The 20605-nt window shown below is 40.1% G+C and overlaps 1 protein-coding gene across 1 annotated transcript in view; it reads right to left on the bottom strand.

Moving 5' to 3' along the window:
- Window positions 1-20605, bottom strand: part of myt1lb (myelin transcription factor 1-like, b) — a 40699-nt gene that overhangs the window by 4724 nt on the left and 15370 nt on the right. The window contains 10 exon segments of the mRNA XM_088002839.1: window positions 366-587; window positions 1411-1529; window positions 1532-1646; window positions 2631-2699; window positions 4673-4794; window positions 8284-8514; window positions 14276-14562; window positions 15681-15907; window positions 16673-16780; window positions 19490-19580. Coding sequence (XP_087858965.1) covers window positions 366-587; window positions 1411-1529; window positions 1532-1646; window positions 2631-2699; window positions 4673-4794; window positions 8284-8514; window positions 14276-14562; window positions 15681-15907; window positions 16673-16780; window positions 19490-19580 — 1591 coding nt within the window.

Here is a 20605-nt window from a genome sequence, read left to right on the forward strand (position 1 = left end):
ATGCTTTGTTTCATGCATTGCAAAGATGAAACCAGAATTTACATACACTAAATAAAAAGAGTTTCAGTCCAAATTTGCTTGTCTTATAGGTCAGTCAGGATTACCTAAGCTACTTATTTCTGCTAAATGCACAATAACAATAAAGAAAATAAAAAAAAATCATTAATTAATAAAAGATTAGACAACAAAATAAATCCAGCACTACATCGGTCCGAAAGCTGCAATATCATGAAGAATTGGTCATAAACGGATTCATTTGAAAACAAAAACAGATTTGAATTTACTGAAGAAAACGATCCAATATTGTTTTATTAAATCTAACAAAGCTCATGCAGCTGTACCTGATCCACAGCTCTATGACTTACCTCCTGTGTGTCAGGAAGCTGCCGCTGACGTGTCCCGAGCCGTCGCAGCCTGGTGTCGGGCAGGACATGCCCTCCGTTTTTCCAGACTTCCATGTGAACTGGATCCCGTTCAGGTAGCCATCTTTTTGTCTCTTGGCTGCGATGGGGCAACCTGAAGCACTTCTGTGGGATGCATATTTCCCCGTCACGTGTCCCTGACCGTCACAACCTGGGACCGGACACCTGCGAGAGGATGGAGCGAGACTCAGAGATCTTCCCTTTATCATCTAAAAGGTTGGCTGTTTGTAAAGCAGAGCGTGACATTATATACCAGAGTTCTTGATTTATATCTTTCGGCCAGCTTTCACCAAAATATATTCATGTGCTTTCATTCCCACAAAACCTTTTTCTTTCAGCAGCAGTCTGTTTTAGATTGTTGTCGTTATATTTCCAGATGCCAATCTTTATATGAAAACTGCATCCAAAGAGAGTTCGCTGTGACAAACCGAATCCAACAGAATGACAAGCTTACGAATGAACAGAGTGTGTTGTTTGTGCTCTGCGCCACCAGAGAAATCAATGCAGCTGCAGGGATGAGGCCACAGAAGCCCATTGTGGGATTTAGGCAGAGTCAATCAATCTCTCTCTGCCTCCATCTCTACTTCTGCTCGCGCGTCTCTTTACCTACACGAGGGTCTGCAGGAGTTTGCCAGAGACCACAGAACCACCTCTCTGTAAACTCCTACAACCTTGCACTTCTGAAGTTCCTCCTACACCTTGATACCAGTGTTAAAACTTTATACTCTTGGTACATTTGTCTTGTCAGAACCAATACTGATTTATTCCTGCTTACGGGGATGTGTGCGGTCGAACAGGAGGATAAGCATGGACTGCACGAGATGTGGTGGGACTGATTAGGAATCGCATGGAGTCCGTTTTGAAGCAGGAAATGAAAAGTCATATGTCACAGGGAGTGGACGGTGGGTAGCGATGGTGGCAGGAGGAAGTTCCAGCCTCGGGGTTTAGCGGTCGGACAAAAGACTTATGATCTGTGCCTGCACGCTACCTGATGGGCTCCTGGTCCTCCTTATTCTCTTTACTGTGGATGATCTTTATCCCACTTTTCCTGGCCCGCGGACACCCTGAAAGACTGCAGACAAATGACGGAGTTACAAGGCTGAAATCGTCAGAAAGAGAGAAGGGTTTTGTCAAGATGTATCTGCAGACTGACTGCTGTACCTTCTGTGGGAAGCGTAGTTACCAGTGATATGTCCCGAACCATCACACCCTGGTGTCGGACACCTGGGGCACAAAACATATAGAGGGCTCAGGGCCTAACACAGATCCGCAGTGTCGTAATGATGCTTATTAAAAAAAAAAAAAACCTGTCAGGCCAATTTTTTAAAACCCCTGACAGATTTGCACTTAGAGTAATCTTTTAATGATATCGTCACGTTTCTTTTTATTGCTCGTAATATTAATGTTTTGGAATGGCCCGACTTGAATTTGATAACAAACCTATTGACGTAGCTAGAAATTAGAATAATGGAAAGGAGGTCACTCTAAGTTGTGTAACTCACTGTAAGAGATAAATCAAAATAAATGGGAAACTTACAAGAAGCTAGTCGAGAATGTGCACACAGTACAATTGCTGGTATTCCCAGCATTAATGACTTTCCAACTATTGGGAATGGCATACATAGTTTTTTTTTTCTCTAAATGTAAATTAAAACAGATCAATTTTTTTAATTGGTGCCTCTGCCTACACATTTCCATTTTACTGTTATGTCCCATTTTATTAATTTCTTGGTTAAATGAATACACTTTTAAATCTAAATCAGCCTGTGGTAAGGATAATTTTATCCAACACTCATTGTTAAAATATGGAAAATTTCTTAAAATTGCAGTTGCATAACCACATATTAAAAAAAATGTCCAATCTTCGATTTGAGTACTTTTATAGTCAGGGAAATAATCACATGGTATACATAAATAATATCATTTACCTGACATCCCATGTACTACATTGTACAAAAAAAAAACAAAAAAAAACCATTGCCAGTAGTATAGCAATTAGTTTTCCAATGCAACAAAAAAAGATCACTCAGGCCTGTGGAGACAAACTCCAAAATTGTCTCTTGAAATTTTATTTCATTCTGAGTGTTTATTTTATTTGTTTATTTATAGTATTTTCATTAATAAGCATGGAAATAGAAAATCAAGCAATCAACCAATCAACCAACCAAAGAAAACACACAAATATCGATTAGTCATCTAAAACCTTACTTGAGTTCTTGTGCATTGTTGGCTAGCATGCTTCGAATGCTTTTATCAGCCAAAGGACAACCTGAGAGACTGAAAAATACAGCAGCAGAATACCAGATTACTCTAAATGAACAACTATGGTTAAAAGACACTGCAGCCACTCTGACAAACACATGCATGAGTAAAATATCAACCAGGAAATGTAAGGAAGCCATGATGCAAGTGCAAAGAGTTGATTAAGAGAAAACAAAAAGAGAAATGTTAACCCTCTGAGTATCTAAAAGCAAACAAATTGAAGCTGTGTTTTTTTTAAATAAAATGACAATATTTAACACGTCAGAACTTTCTTGGGAATTGAGAGGTTGTACAAGTCTCAGGATCCATGCAGACTCATCTCGCTCTGCAACACTCAGCAGTTCTGCTCAAACCTTTTGAATGGTAAATGCACACTCTGCACTGGACTGTGAGAAGGTGCCTGGAGGACTAAATAACATCAGCTTAGAAGGCTTTAAACGTGGCCCACTGAGGAAAAAACTTAATCCAGGGCTTTACCCCAAAATAAGCATCTGCTCAATATTTAATTATTTTTTTTATGTCTTGCTTCTGCACCTCAATATTCAAAGGGCTAACAGAAAACAGTGAAGCCCTGCCTACAGACGGTTGACAGCATCGTCGAGGTAAGCTGAAAACAATAAAGAAAAATAGACTTAGAATCCACAAGGAGAAAAGGAAGTCACACCTTCGATGTGAGGTGAAATTGCTCGTCAAGTGACCACTTCCATCACACCCCGGTGTGGGACATCTGCCACCGGAAAAATAGATAGATTTTTTTAAGTCCAAAGGGAAGGAAAGGAAAATGTGAAAATCACAGGAAGAAAGGGGGATTTTTATTTTTATGGTTCTCATTGTTTCCAGTTTAGCTTCACTGTCTGTGCTTAACCTAGTGCTACCTGAGATGGGCTAGTCTTGATGTGGAATGATACTGACAGCTTGAAATGTTTCACACAGATAGCCATTAAATAAAAGTCATATAGCAAGCCAGCGGCACAATGTGGGCAGGAAGAGAGCAGAAACAGTGGATCACTGAGGTTAACTGAACAGAATGAAGGGGGAAACTATAGGTGCATGTCAATAAATTGGGATATCATAGAAATGTAATTTTTTTTTCTGTAATTCAATAATAATTAAAAAAAAAAAAAATTCTACACCGTTGGGTCTGGTGTCTCTCATCGTGTTCAATCGCTCACAGATTGACTTTGCAGAGTAGTACCATGGTTACTAAAGCCTTAAAGCCTGGTACCTTTAGCAGTGTGGGCGGGTGCAAAGACCTGCTGGAAAACAAAATCGGCATCGCCATAAAGTTCGTCACCAGAGAAATGCGTGGCGTGCTCAAAGATTTTGTATTAGATGGTTGTACAGACCATCTGTCTTTCCAAATCATCAGTTGCTGTAGAGGCTTCACACAGGACCATAACTTGGATTCTGTGCCTGTCCACTCTCCCTCCAGACTCTTAGATCTTGATTTACAAATCAAATAAAAAAAAAAAATTAAAAAAAAACAATTTTAATTTCAAAAAAGGATGTTGGTTGGGCCACTGAGTCAAGTCCTTTTTCCCTATAACCCAGTTAAGATGCTTCTGACATTGTTTCTGGTTTCGGAGAGGCTTTGTATAGCAAATACTGTAGTATCAGTTCAGCTGCTTTTGTATATTTTATTTGTATTTTTGGATACAGCACTGTGTGAACAGCCAGCTTCTTCAGTAGCACTGACATTTAATGAACTTACTTGTGGAGATTATAGGCCATAACATTTTCATTACTTGTAATCCATGATCGTCAACAAAAATACAGAAATAAAAGCCTGAAATCTCTTACTGAGCAGGTAGTGAATATATGCACCATACAGGCTTTACTTTCCAAGTAAATTACAGAAAGAAATTTTCTTCTAGATAATATTCTGATCTATTGAGATGCACCAGTAAATGAAGTGGGGGAAAAAAAATCAGAGCATGAGTGGAACAAAGCAAGTGGGGGTCAGGCGGGAAAAGGACGGGACTCCTTACGTTATCAGGTCCTTCTTACTCTCCTTGCACTGGACGTACTTGGGCTTGGGGCTTGGCATGTTAACATCTGTGGTGTAGGATCGATCCTCCAGCAGATCGTGGAAGGGATCCAGATCATCAGGCTGAAGAGAGGAGAAACACACAAAGTGTTTTCACTCATGTTCACCACAAAATCTGTGCTTCTCTGGTTGTATGTACTCAACTACCTGAAAAGAAAAGCTCTTTTTCTGCAGTGAATCCTTCTGTTACCTTTCTTCCCTCTTTGTCTACTTTCCTCACCCACGAATATCATATGCACTTTCAGGCTACAGAGTTTTGTCAGTGTGGATGCAAATTGGTGAGCCAGTGTGACTATTGAGCCAGTCTAACAGTGCAGTAAAATGGAACAGCAGAGAGGAAATAATGCCAAACGAATGGTGTGAGAGGCCTCACTTGTGGTTATGCCCGTGCTTGTAGTGCTAGTGTGTAGGTATGGAGTATTCTGGGAGTCGCCTCTTGTAATGAATCAACCTGCCACTAGATGGCACTGTGGTGTGGGACCAGACCGCTGTTTGGATTTGCAGTGTGGGACTATGCTTTTGTCTGCAGTGCATGCAACCAGGGCACGATGCAAGTTGATCCAAATCCATTTTACCTTTCTTTCATATTTTACAGTGTGGGTACAGTAATGGCCATAAAGGCAGAAGTCCAAATCAAGACTAAATTGCTCAGCTGAAACCAGTTTCTCCGATTAATGGCACAGGAATGAGACTGATGCATGCATGCAGACAGAGGACACGGAACGCAAAAAAAGTAGGCTGCCATAATGGGACTTACAAACTCACTCTGACACCCTCCCAAAGAGACAAGGGTTCAGCAGACACGCTCTTATGAATATTCACACACAGGAAAGCAGGCGTGTGCACTTGCAAACGCACGCGCATCAGCGTTCCGACAGGCGCACCCAGCAGTGGTGCATTGATTTCCAGCGGTTCTTTGATGAGATGAGCTATTCCGACTCCCTCCCAAGGTGCTACTTTGCATAATTCATTTTGGAGAGGAGAGAAATGTAAAAACAGAAAGCCAGCATGCGGGGAGCACGGAACAAACAGGGGAGATGACTCTTGTGCATGGGGGTGTTGACATCAGTTAACAGACAGATCCATTAGGTTTATGTAAAATTTAAAAATAAAAGCCTTTTTTTTATGACTTTTTACTGATTCTGCAGCAAAGACTGAGTCAGACCAGAAGGTAAGAGACCAAGAAAACAATGCAAATGTTTGACTTGGAGACTGTGTTTAATCAATGGCTGCAGGGAGATAACCAGACAGTATATTCTCTCAGTCTCGGGAACAGCAACTGCTGCTATATAATTATCATCAGTGACAAAACTGCTTGCTGTTTGTGCTCCGTTCTATTCTACCCTCCGCTGCTTGTTATCATTTCTGTCTCCTCACTCAGTCACAAAGATTTCTGAGAAGACAAGTTGTATGTGCTGGAGCATCATCATGAGCCAAACAGGAGGAGAGTCCACAAAACCGAACACACAAAATCATTAGCAAAATTATTATGAATTTCTTTATGCTTCACTTCCAATTAGGAAAAAAAAAATTCTACTAAATTTTTAAAAAGGTCTTGATCAGTTCTCTCTGCTTTCTGGAGCTCTGTCTTAGCTTTTCTTTGTACATTGGCAACTATTTCATTCATTCTCTAGCCAGTATGAGTGAGTACGCAAAGAACTGGTGTGTATTCACTCACTACTCTGGTAGATCTGCTTGGACCTGTTTGAAAACACAAACAGTGAATGAGACAATCTGCAGCAGCCTAATGCATTTACGCGTCTAGAGGGGATAAACATGTTCTGTTGAAGTTCAGACTGAGCACAAGAATGGGTCAGGAGAATCTTAGTTCCTTTTACACAAAGTATGTCTGTTGGCTGGTTGTTTATGAAAAACTGGTGGGTTTTTTTTCATAAACAACCATGTTCATAAGAATAGGAGCACCTTTATGATAATATCCTGAAGGTGGAGTGTTGGAAAGAGTAGTAGATTCTTAAAGAGACCAATTTCAAAGCGCGAAATAGCAAAGTCAAATTTATTTTAAGCTATGTGTGATATATGCAGCATTCATATCAACTGATGGTAAGAATGAATTGAATGTAATATAAAATGACACTGAGTCATATCTGGAGTTGTTTAACTTGGCTTTGGATTTTGTTTATTTCGATGTTATTTTGGTTAGATCTGTCTTATTCCTGTTTTTCTTTAGTTCATTTCTTCTCATTGTTTCTAGTTATGTTTATTTCTTATAGTTAGTCTTTGTTTAGTTCTATTATGTATCCTTAGTCTGGTTATTCTTTAGTGTTATTTCCTGACCCGCTGTGTACTCTCCCACGTCCCCTGTGCCACTTTCTCTCTCTGTCTGCTCAGTCTGCTTCCTCATCTTGCACCTGTAATCAATTAGCTCGTCAGCCTCGGTCTTGTTGTTCAGCATTCAACCTCCTTAGAATTTAGGCTTTTCATTTTCAGTCACTACTTGCCTGATCCCATCACTTCCTTGCTACAATCCCATGTTCTCCTTGAGTTCCTTTGCTGATTTCCTGATTGAGTATTTTTTTAGTTCTTGATTCCTGACCTGGTTTTCCATGAGTAAGAAAATGCATGGGAGTATTTTGTTACACATGAGTATAACACAATACTCAATTTTTCATTGAAGGGACTATTTTATTCATTAAATCTTCAAACTAATTTGCCGCCTCCAACTCTGCTTTTGGGTCCAACGTCAACCACTACCCATCATGACACTGTCATACACTGTATACCTTCTTAATGTACCTTACTATCCAGCTGTTAAATGATAAATACAAAAAAATAATCAAAACATCAATCAAATCGAAAGGGCTGAGCTTTTCACATTTTGATGTTAGAAGATTTTTTTTTTTTTTGCCATAGATGATCAAGTACACACTAACAGAATGCCATGTTTTTACATTTTAGCCAATAAATTATTTTTTTTTATCTTAAAAGGGAATTGAATTGTTTGCATCTTTTAATGTATTTCTAATGCATAAAATGACTTAAGTGGCTAGATTAAAAATCAGAAGAATGTGACAATTTGTTGATTAATCAATCCTTTATCAGTATAATTGATTACTAAAAATATCACTAGCTAATTCACTGCATACAAGAACGGTTTTATGCAATAGCTCATTAGAAATCAGCGTTTCGGTAAAGAGTTATTCTACATCTGTTATGTGTTAACATTGCTATTTTCCACTTAAAAAAGTATTAAAAACAGAATTAATTCTTTGCTAATTTGGCTGTTGTGTAGACAACCATACAGAGAAGAAGTCTTTCTTCTCTCAAAGGTCAGAGTTAGGTGGCTTGATAAATAACTACAAGATCTCTGTGAAAACAATCAGCAACAAACCATGAACTGAAAAGTAAAAGTAAGAGGAAAATGCAGTGTTGAAAGAACAAACAAAGACTATATATATATATATATATATATATATATATATATATATATATATGTGAAGGCTATTTTAAAATGCTTAATAAAGTTTGTTTGCATTAGAAAACTACAGCTAAGCAAACTTTCCAGAGCCACCCTTGAACATTTTCTCTGTTTACCTCTTTCTCATCCTCGTCTATGTGTTTGATCTTGGTGTAGTCTACAGGAAGGTCCCAGCAGTCTGCAGCATCACCCATGCCGTAACAGCGGGAGCCCAGCAGGGCCGCTTGCCTCTGGGGGGACATGGGCTCTAGCGGGGTGAGTACCGAGTCCCCTGCGCCGCCGCCGCACAGACTCTTGCTCATACTCAGGTCCAACGTACCGTTCTCATCAACATCTAGACTGGGGCTCTGGAAGGCGTGCATAGGTATGGGGGTGGGGGAGGTTATGCGTTTATATGTGGAGGTTAAGTGAGGAGAAGTGGAAGCAGGTTGGATGATTATATGATTATGGGGAAGGAGAGGAGGATGCATAGAACATAAGGAAGCAGAGATGAAGAGAAGGACATAAAAAACAGAGAGAGGTTCTGATTAATTAGCAATCAAACATGTTCATCATTAGATGGGCAAAGCAGTGCATGATTTTTCCTATGAAAGTACATGAAAAGTTCTAAAATCTTATAAATACTAACTTATTATTAGAATAAAGTGGTTTAAGCTCCCTTGTAACTTAAATTCCTAATCTTTTTTTTGGCTCAAGACTTTGTACAAAAAAAAGGAAAAAAAAAAGACGACAACAGACTCTTGCGATGTTGAGTAACAATGTTTGCTAATAAGAAGGTCAACAGCAAAGGAGGTTCATCAGTTCTCAAGGACGACTGCATCCCTGTGCGAAGCCCTCCTCTATGCCTTTCTCTGTCTTTCTCTTCCATTCCACGCCTCCATGCTCTGCGCTTTGCAGTCCGAACTGTGTGCGTGTGTTGGGCATGTGTGAACCTAATGTGAGTGGACATCACAAGGGGAGCAAGGGACAAAGGTTAGGGGTGGGGCTGTGAGCAGTGATGAGCAGAAGCAGGAGCAACTCGAACTAGACTGCTGGAAACCCAAAAATAGAGGTAGAACTCTAAGGTGTTCTGGAACAAAGTGGGCCACGTCCACAAGAGCGAAGCGTCCACATTCCCTACCCACAGCTTAAGTTTCTATTCTAAACTGCACACATTTGTTTGATTTTAAATAAACACTTTAGTTTAGTCCCCTCTATAATGAATATATAAGCCTTTTTCTTAACCAACAAGCCTCTGTATTTTTACACATATTTCTGACCCTGGTCAATACTGAATGTGACCTTTGCCTAACAAGCCATTGGACTTCATTCCACTGGTCAGAAGCCCAGACAACTTTTGCAGTAATATTTTAATTACTGCAAAAGTTGTCTGGGCTCCTAAAAACATTTTCCAATGAGATTGAACAATAACTGCTGGTTTGAGTGAAGGGAAACTGATGGACTTTTAATTACTTGCCAGAATATTTCAGCAGCCAAAACGCACACACAAAAACTTTATTGAGTTAAAAGCGAAAACCACATGTTGCAATAATTTTAACAAAGGGTGACCTCTTATAAGAGCTTACGTTTTAGTCTGGTTAATTGGTAGCCATTCCCTCATTATTTGCCTCTGATCAAATAATGATCAAGAAAAGCTATGACCTTCCCCCCACCGTTAAAATTTGTACAAACATTGTCCAAACTTAGATCTGGGGAAAAAAAAAAAAAAAAAAAAAAAAAAAGATACAGACTCCTCAAAACTTATCCATTCAATCGCACCTAAAGAAAAAGAGCCGTCTCTTTCAGGTTCATCCTTCAGTGGGATGCTCGTGCATGCATTCCTGGATGTTACTGTGCCTTCTTTGCCTCCGACTCCTTCTGCTTATCTCCTCTCTACTCCTTGTTTTCCCCACCCCCATTTTCCAGTTTTGTGAGGAGGAAAGCCCGTTCTAATTCTGATTCCAGTTGACAGAGTACCCAAGGGTGGATTCTCCTGGTGTCCAAAGCCAAACTCTGTGATGCACTCTGACTCAAATACATGGGTTGATAGATTTGCAACTGGACATGAATACTGCAATAAATGTGATGCAAAAATAAGGCTGGGGATAACTGTTGAAACAGAAAAAAAAAAAAAAAAACGTGCAGGATGCTGTTCAAGAACTTTAAAAGGTGAGCTGAATAGATCAAGACGCTAAACACAGTACTACTTGATGTCAAATTGAACTTTCAACATTTTTGTGCAGGTCTGTAAAGATTAGAGAGTAAAATTGGAAAGTAATGACACTTAAACAGGAATACAAGAGAGATAAAAGCAGAGGACAAGCATAAAATGAAGGAGAAGACAGGAAGGACGTTTTGTTGAACAGAGGTCATATTCCTGCAGAGATTCTCACTGGGTGAGGCAGTTACCGATCTTGTTTTTATTAATGTGTGCAGTACGTCAGCCTCTTCTTGTTAGCTGTTTTACTGTGTATCACTGTCAAATTAACATGGCCCACCCCTTCATATCAAATTACCAAAGATAATGTGAGAGGACACTGCATCCCCCCACTCTCATTACTAGCCGACTCTTTCTACTCTTGCCCTCTGGTAACCCTTGACCTTTTCTGGAAAGACGTGGTCTAAAGGGGGTTTGGATGAGGTTTCCCACCAAAGCGAATCCACTGTAATCAAACACTATGGTCTTTACATTTGCTTGGTGCTGGGTGAATTTTGTGTAAGCTTCAGTGTATTAATTTGCAGAAATGATGAAACGTTAATTTGTTTTCTAAACAGGTTGTAAAAAAAAAAAATGCACTGAAGCATTTCTAACATCTACTTTATTTTTTGAACTCCATCAGGGTGTCTAAAACTTTCCCCTGTAGTTAGATATTATATCTTTTATTGTTCTTAGCCACAGGGAAGGATAAGAAAACATATAATTAAAGTGAGACAGATGTATTCATAAGTCGGAAAATAGCTATAAGGGAAATAGGTTCTGACCTGAACTTGTCCATATCTATATAGAGCAATAATTAGCACTGTGAGAAAAACAACACTGGACAAGGACCCAAGTTGACATTGGTACTACATACCACACAGAAGGATAGTAAAGGAAATTTACTGTTGGAGAAACAAAGAAAAAATAAATATTCCAAAGTCCTAATAACATCCAGAAATGTAAATGTGGATTGTGCCAAAACCCTAGCAGACATTTAATTGAATCTGTGTGCTGTGTACATGAGAAGACCTGATTTGGGCTCTTGTGGCAGCAAGAGTTTCAGATGGGTTTGGTATGAAAAAAGGAGTGAATCTATCAGTCTTTATGGTAAAGATTCTGATATGCTGTGACCCTGCTTCTCTCCTGGGAACCTTATTATAGTGTGTGGCATCATGGCCTCTTTGAAATATCAACTTAGGCAAACATCTGGTGGCCTGCATCACAAAACCTGCTGAAAGACAATAAGCCTTTCAGCAGGAGAAAGATGTGGAATATATCTCCAAAATAACAAAGAAATGATTCACCAGACGCTAAATCGACTGTATTTCATGGTCATCTCAGTCAGAAGCAGTCAAAATTATTTGACTGTGGCTGTTTGTTTAATTTACAGTGGACTCTGAGCAATCTGAACTGTATCAAGACTGGTGATGAAGTTGAGTATAAAAATTGCGATTTGTGACAATTCGCAAAATAAATGAACAAAAAATATAAGTGTGTCAAAGTTTTGTATTGCAAACTGATGCTGAACAGTTTGCCTGATTAGAATAACCAAAAGTTTTAGCAAGGACAAACAACTCTCACTTGACCGCTCCCACCTTTGATTTACTCTGAGCCAGAGCTTCTCAGGACCTGCTGCCCTGCATACTTTAGATGTTTCTTTGCCTCAACACATCTGATTCAAATGGCGCTTCATTAACAAGCATCTGCTGAACCTCGTGACCTGCTGGGGAGATAATTCAGACAGGCACGTCGAAGCAGAGAAGCATGTCAGTGGGAAGGCCTGGACACGCTCACTGGGGTCGCCAGCAACAAAAGGTTCCCGCGGAAACAACAATCCTGTGCAAAACACAATACGTTTTAGAGCTTCAGCGACGAATCCAATGGAGTGATTGAGAGAAGCAGGCGGATAGACTGGGTGTAGAAAAAAAAATGAACGAGGTGAGAAAACGAGGTGAGAAAAAGGTGTGCGTGCAAGGCTTCATTCAGACTCAGAAAAAGAACAGCGTGAGCCACGAGGTGAGGTGTTGAGATGAAAGAGGAGGAAGGAAAACAGAATCCTCTGAAGTTTCATATTCTGTCCAGAGAGTTTCCTGCTCATCTCGTCCCAAAGCAGGGGGAGGCGGCTGCGGGTGCACACGACGAAATGAGGTGAAACTACAAAAAAAAAAAAAAAACCCAGTCCTGACTGCTCCAGAGCTTGTCCCGCCGAGTTTATTTTGTCTTGAAAATAAGCTTCTTTTGGCCGTTTTCCTTCCCTGTCCTCATTGTTGTTTTGCTCTGTTCTCTCCTCCTTCGCTGTGACATTTACAAATCTCTCCCCCTGTGCCCCCTTTCTTTCTATCAGTCTTTATTCTTAACTCCCTCGCTCTGATTTTCCAGCAGTCTCCTCTGTCAACATAAGCCAACGTTACACCTCCACTGTGCACTCCCACTCTGGCCTCCATTTTCCAGCTTAGCATCTGGGCACAGATAATACAGGAGCACTGTCACCTTATCTCCTCAGAAGTGACACACCGGACTCACGCCGTGTCAAACGGCGCTTCGTCCCAGCTCCTATCTGATTCCCAGACGGAAAATAAAGAAAGTGCCTGGCGGAGCCCTGAGTGTAAGACACAGCTCTGGGTCGCTCACAAGTCATGTGCACGCTGGTGCGGTTATATGCAACTCAAATCTCCTTATCTTTGTCAGTTTTCTATGCCAGAATTAGCATAATGAAGGAAGGAAAGGGATAATCTGGATGTGGATATTTCTGCACCTGCAGCAGGAGGCCACCGCATTACAGAGGAACTATTCAGTACATCTTGGCAAGACTCTTAGAAGTCTTATGGGCTTCAGAATCAAATCAGGAAATGCATCATGATTTCACTACTGAAATTCATTAGAAACACATGTCCATATCCATGAAAAAAAATCCCCATTTATTTATTGATTTCAGGAAATAATTTCTCAGTTTCAAAGTAATATGTTGGAGAAAAATGATTTGCTGCAGTGACCCTTGAAAGGAAGAGCCAAACAAGAAGAGAAGTTTCAAAGTCATTTGTTGTAAATGGTGCTTGAAGGCTTACAAGTGTCTCCCTCTTTCCTCAAAATGTGTCCATGGTCAATATGGCCAAACACTGGCTTTTGTTCTGGGACACGGAACTTGTCTCCTTCCCGAGTAGTTTGATCATTGGACATTCCTGTTTAGGCATGAACAGATGGATGCAGCACATTCAAGCAACCGGAAACCAGATGTGCAACTCTTTTCCAAAGCCGAAACATAAATAAGCCGGATATTCAATGAACAAACATAAAAAAATACATCTCTCACATATTCCTTCTCTTATTATTGTGGTATTTAGGAAATAGAAATAATTTTAGTAACTAACTGACCTAAAACAGGAGACATTTGGTCTTATTTAACTGTAGACAGTGAGAAAAAAGGTCCATGTGTCTTTATATTTGGTGTAAACTTCTGGTTTCAACTGCATGTTGAATCATGAAAGTTAAAAGCATTGCATTGCAGGGAGTGGGACTGAAAACCTGGGTAGCCAATGGTCTTAAGTGGTCTTAAGAAAAATTGAAATTGAAAAAAAGAGGCTTCGATTTACCAGAGAGCATAAAGATTTGAGACTCATAGACTTTCCATCACAGTGAAGATCTTAACCTCAGTGAAGATCTTTGGGATGTTGCAGGAAAAAACTTGAACAGCAATCCGACTCTCCCGTCATTTCTACAAGATTGTGGCAAAGTAGCAACCGATCACTGAAATAAATGCAGCAACGTCGCAATAGCTTTACAAAACGATGCCACAGTGAATGTGTGTTGCAATCAAAGCTGGAGGTTGGAATATCAGAGTTGTCTTTTTTACAGGGTCATTTTTTTTTCATAGTAATTAATTAAACAAGCACATTTTTGAGTGCATTTAAACCCCGCCCCTCCTTTCTCACCTGTGAACATAAGTCCTGGGGTTTTCCGCCCATGCCGTGGGGCATCTCCCGGCAGCGCGTGGAAAGGTTGAGGATTGCGGTCGCCGCCATGTGGGCAGCTTCCATGTCATGGCTGTAGTCGAAGCTGCTCTTGCTGCACGTGCTGCTGGCGCTGCTGCCCCCTCCACCTCCGCCTCCTCCCGCGCCCCTTCCACCACCCCCACAGCTCAGGCTGCTGTTGCTGCTGCTGGGGGCGTAGGTGCTGGTGGTGCTGCTGGCTGAGCTGGAGTTCTTGCAGTATCGTTTGGCTGCAGGGACACACAATTAAACAACTTTCTTTTTCTTTTTTTTTTTTTTGCCCATCCTGCAACATTTGACCAAACACAATGACTTTTAATAAAAGTGTAATATAATAAAAGTATGATTCACAGAAAGGTGCAAAACATATGAACAAAATTTCTAAATAAGATGAATTTCAGAAATTAAAACGTCTACAATAATTAACAAATTTTTGTTTGCAAGAAGGCGGTCAAATTCATGTATGAGCAGGAAACGGGCTGTAAAATGATTCCCAGAAGGGACTGTGCTTGGGTTACATGTTGGCCATAATACATGGTAGGTTTGATGCACAACATCTCTGGTTAAAAAGAAGAACCCAACATTCTATTTGACTGCAAGTTAGAACTCAAATTCTTAACAGCAAATTGAAACCCTGCTACGATCTATATCAGGTTCGTAGTTGATCTTGCCAATATGGATTGTGTGCCCAGGTGGGCCTCATATAGGACAACATTATGAGCCCAGGCCCATTCAGTATCCATCCAATGCTGGGCAAAATCCACAAACACATCTTGGCTGGATTTTCTGTTAGGTTTTGAAGGGTCTTCCTATCCAGTCCTGGGTCATTCTCACAGAAACTTTTACTTAAAACCTAAATCTACCTGCCTTGGAAGATAATCCAGTTTTCCATGTCTCATAGAGGCGTTTGCATATTTTTAACCAAATAATATCTGGGACATTTGCTGGATAGAGCTGAGTATCATCTGCAAAACGATGGAAGTGAGATGATATTGATCAAATAAAGCATGTACAGAGGAAACAGAATCGAACCTAGTCAAGAAACTTTGTAACGTCATAAGTAAAAATGGTATCTATGGTGACAGATCAAATTGTACAAACTAAAATCTGTCAGACAGATATGATTAAGACCACCTCACAATCACAAATAAATTAAGATCAAGTAAAGATGTTTGGCAAAGTCCTAAAAGTTTTTTTTTTTGTTCAGTTTCAAATTTTTGGGAGATGCAAGTCTTCTTGGACAGAAGCAGAAACTATTCTGAGATAATTCCCTGCATAGATATGTGAAAGAAATCGGACATATTACGAGAATCTCTTTAAAGAGTCTTATGCTGCTTTAAAATAGTACCATCATATCCTTTGGGGGATGTGTCCCTGTGCCCGTGAACTTTGGGTGCAATGGCCCGCTTTCCATACACTTGGTGGTTGTTGCTGCCATCAAAAGCGCTGTAGTCGAAGCTGGTCTTGGAGTACTTCTCCAGTTCCTTGGCCAGGTTGGAGCGGGGCGTGCTGGTGGAGACATTGTTCTTGTAACCATACTGTGGATAGTCCAGTTGTTTGACAAAGCACATAGGCCTGGAAAATAAATGACGAGGGGGTGGAAGTTGGACCGAGGCACTGAACATTGCCCAGGGGGGAGGAGAAGAAACCTGGTTTTTGGTTAAAAAAAAAAGAAAAATGTGTGGAATGGAGGGAGGAAGAGAACGAGCAGGCGGCTGTGGGAAAATTAATACATGGAGGATGATAGAAGATGAAAAATGACTGAAGGTGCAGGGCTGTTCTGCTCTTCTTTAAGAAAAAGAAACTGCTTTGAGTATTTTTAAGTAAATGCAATAAAAGAAAAAAAAATTGAATCAAGCATTTCTTTTATTTCTCTTTTATGTGATTTCATCATTTGATGTGCATTTACAGCCTCAATTTAGGCTTGGGAAGAAAACGGTGCCTGATATTCTGTTTGATACGGATATAAAAATTCACAACTACTTATGACTTTTCATCACAGCATTTTCATGTCTATCAAAGACACTCATTCAAAACGCAGGGCCTGAACGACGATGAATGAGGCATATTTTGTTCAAATGAACGTGCAGTCTCTCGGGTGTATTCTCAGGGGACAGCAGAACTTAAACATGAAACAAAAAAGGGGAGACATCAAATCTCAATTACAGGATGTACGAGGAAAAAGAAAGAAAGAAATCCCACATGATATGAGTGGTTTTTTTTTTTTTGTTGTTTTTGTTTTTTCTGGGTTTATCTCAGTGCATCATGTCACAACAAATTTCACAGCTTTGTGAAAATTTCAAATCGGACATGAGAAGGAAAGATCTGAGTGAATACTACCTTAAGACTCTGTCAGAGGCTTGGTTGGACTTTGGGCCATTGCAGCTCTGATGCTTCTCTTGGGCTTTTGCCAACTTTTCAGCAGCAGCAATCGGGCATCCAGATAGACTGAAATGAGAAGGGAAATTTAGATTCTACGTAGAGCGAACATAATATAAAATGTTTGGCTTGTTAGAAGTGCTTGTCATCCAGTCTGTCAAGCTGCCGGAGCGACTGACTGTGCATCTGCCTGTCAGCCGGTTTGAAACATCGACTGAAAGCACCTAACTACAGTTCAGGAAGTCTCTGCTTAAAATATGCAGAAATAAAAGATGCAAACTCATTAATTTTCATCACTTTTAACACTTTTGATAACAACGCAGTTGGCAACAGCTTGCATGTTTCTGGTTGAGCAGCTTAAGATAATTCTCGGAATAGATTCTCCCATATGGACAAATCTTAAATTTTTTATATACATTCTGCAGCTTGTTGCCTTCAAAGACCAGGAGTTGACAGAAAAACCCACACATATGGGATATACTGTGCAAACCCTATTTTATAAAGATGAAAAATTGGTGAAGTTTTTATTCTAATTAATATTTTGTACAATTATAATCTGTTCTGCAACATAGTAATTCATATATTTGGAGTAAATAACTATTAGGGAGAATTTTGAGAATTGAAACTGATGGCCAAACTTATGTAAGCAAGGCCCAATAGCATGGTGGAAGATTATCTTTTTAGCAGCATAACTGGTGATAGGTGGGTACCAATACTGGACATGTAAAAGAGGCACCAACAAAGCCTTTATCATTCAGAGCAGAGACAGGTCATGCAGCATTTATTTAAGCCAAAATGAAACATCAGCTAACTACAAAACAGTCCCAAAATTAAAAACAATATATATGTATATTAAAAGAAAGAGAAAAATTATAAATATGCAACATTCCAAGCATTTCTGTCTATGTCGATGCAATTTGAAGCTGTTTTTTTAAATTGATATTTTGTGTCTGACCAGAGAAGATGCCACATAAAACATCAAAGGCTTCCACAGCAGAGGACTCGTCTAAAACCAGGGCAGAAGAAAAATACAAGCTCTTAAAGTAGAAAGCTTTGAGTAAGTCTAACAAAAGTAGTGTTTTTAATCTTTTGTTTTTTGGGCCTGTTGTTCATGTTTTGAGAAAGAATTCTTAGGCTTTCATTTTCAATTTAATCCGTTTTCTTAATATTAGTAAGAATATTCAGGGGGGGGGTGGGGGGGGAGTGTATTTTATGGGCTCTGACGGCAAGTTCTCTTTTGTGTATGTGTATCTGTGGGTGTGTAAGTGAGTTTCGTGTTTCTTTTTGCACTCGTCATACTCCTTCTTGCCACAAGAGGCAGTCAGGTGAAATATGACTTTTGACTGACTTCTAGCAGACAGAACTAGATATTCAGAGGTCAGGATCCAGAGACAAGTCACTTGTCGAGTCCTGCTGTACAGCAAAATCCAAAAATGATGTTTTTCTAAATTTTTCTTAATTTATATGTAACGAAGCACCGCCAGTCTTCTTTTGGTGTGAATGTGCAAGTCGAGTTGATGTTTACCAAACATAAATGTACATGCCGGAAAGATTCTAGAGAGTCTAGCAAATGTATTTACTCCCCTTGAGCTTGTTCTGTCTCTTCAATGTGTTTGGATTGGATTTTTGTAATAGATCAACGTCGAAGTGGAACTAGTATGATAAATGGCCGACATTTTAAATGCAAATAAAAGTCTCAAAAATAATTTGTTATACGATTTTATTAAGTGCTATCAGAGTAAAACAGGTTGAATTCAAATTCATATGTTTTAAAGGATTTTTGTTTAAAACACTACTTTCTTTAGGGTTATTGCATAAAAACCTTAAAGTCTACATGGGTTTGTGGGTGTGACATGCCAAAACGATGGAGAAGGTCAAGGGACATGAGTACTTTTTGCAAGACATTGTGTGACGGGAATGCATTTAGTTAATCTTAGATATATTTTCTTGCTATCACTTCATTTTGCTATCTTTAACCTCTATTATTCTCCATCTTGACTGTCAAAAAGTGTCGTGTGAAAAAAATTATTTGTGACAATGGCCCGGAGCCAGTTGTCTCCGCGCGCAACCTGCCGTGATGAGCACATGCACGGATGAGATTGTGGAAAAAGTGTGAAGTAGTATGTGGAGGTTTATAGCAGACCTTTCGTGCAGAAGTGAAAGTTTACTGTGCGCGGCTGTGTGGTGCCGCAGTTTGTCACCGAGCTCAGCATGGAGTCACCCGTTCTTGGTCCTCCCAGGTCTGCACCTCTCCTGTCACCCTGGCTGAGTGGCAGCAAGGTGCTAATGGCTGCCGCTATGCCCGAATCCCTGAGCATCTGCTGCGGGTGACACTCTTTTTTTTTTTTTTGCTGTCACCTCACCCCCGTCTGACAGCAGCGCCAAGCAGCTATTTCAGTTCCTACCTCCAAACCTGCACCTGATAGATGGCTTTTTTTTTTTTTTTTGCCTGGAGCTGATGAATGATTTATGCTGTGGGAAGTGTGACTCGCTGCATTCAAACCAGCCTTAGCCAAATTATGTGATTGTGAAGCAGCTCAAGTGTTTTGATCATTTCTAGCGTCCACACACGCGCACACAGACACAAAACGTTAAAAAGAATGAATTCACTTACAATCAAATCTAAAAAAAAAAAAAAAAAAACATTGAAAAAGCAAAAAAATAACTGATGAAATAAAGAATACCTCAAAGAGGGATGATCAAAAATAATCCCACAGGAAAGAAAATGGAGAGAAAAAAAAGGGACAAATACGAGCTTCACACAAGATGAGCTCTTACCTTCTATGAGAGTTTCTGTTGCTATTGACATGGCCGCGTCCCGTGCAGCCAGGCGTAGGACACTTAAGAACATTCTCATACATTGCCACAACTTCGCACAGACAGGAGACAGGAGTGAAAGACAGGGAAGGTTAGGAGCCCTTTACAATCACCCATGAGCGCTATTAGTGTGTGAGGAACCTGGCATTATAAACATCATTAAGAAATGAACCCAAATGACCTCTTTTTCATTTTAATGAACACAAGTTTGAAAGGGCAGGCGAGGTTTCCCACCATATTGCTTCCACTTATCTAGCTCTTTCAAATTAGTATTCATGGAATGAGGGACATTCATGAATAAAAAGATGTCATTTGGGTTTGACAGGACAAAGCCGGTGACAGACAGGAATAGAAGGAAATTTTTTTGGCGCATGCAAACAGCTTACAGTCATGCAAAACGGGAGCCTTAAAATCGATGTTGGGACACAAACAGAGGGAATGCAGCTTCTTGACTGTGTGCTTTCGTATCATCCATGCATTGTTAGGGCACAAAGTGCAGTCTCCAATACCGTTTACCGTTAAAACAGTCCATAACGCTCTCACATCACCTCAGCAACTAGCCAATTAGATTAATGATCTATGGATGTCCGAGAGGAGCCGTCAGAGCGCAGCAGGCTTGGGGGAGGAGGAGGAGGAGTCTCCATGCTGGTGGCGTGTGGGGCCAAACCCATCGGCATCAGCTTCATCATTATCGCCCCCTTACACTTTAACCCCACATCATCCTCCTTCCCCTAAATACTAATTGGTGTTTGGTGCAGGTAATTGGACAAAGCACCCCCCAACTCTCAACATGGCACGAGACAATACATTATGCATATTCCTACTTTGCGCTGGCCTTCTTTTGGGGGACAGGAAGTGTAGCAAAAAATTCAAACTCTACTCTGAAGAGAAGCCTAAAGTGAATAATATAATGAATCCAAAGACATGTGGCACAGGATGGTTTGAATAATATTTAGGCTGTTTTTGATGAATGCTTGAAAGCTTCATCTCCATAAGAAAAACGATACTCATGGACAGTTTACTTTTCTGATAGTAGCAGTCTGTTACAAGATCTTTCAGCATAAAAATGCCACAGCA

The sequence above is a fragment of the Poecilia mexicana genome, unplaced genomic scaffold (assembly GCF_051168715.1).
Source record: "Poecilia mexicana isolate PSO_F unplaced genomic scaffold, ASM5116871v1 scaffold_22, whole genome shotgun sequence".
Lineage (NCBI taxonomy): Eukaryota > Metazoa > Chordata > Actinopteri > Cyprinodontiformes > Poeciliidae > Poecilia > Poecilia mexicana.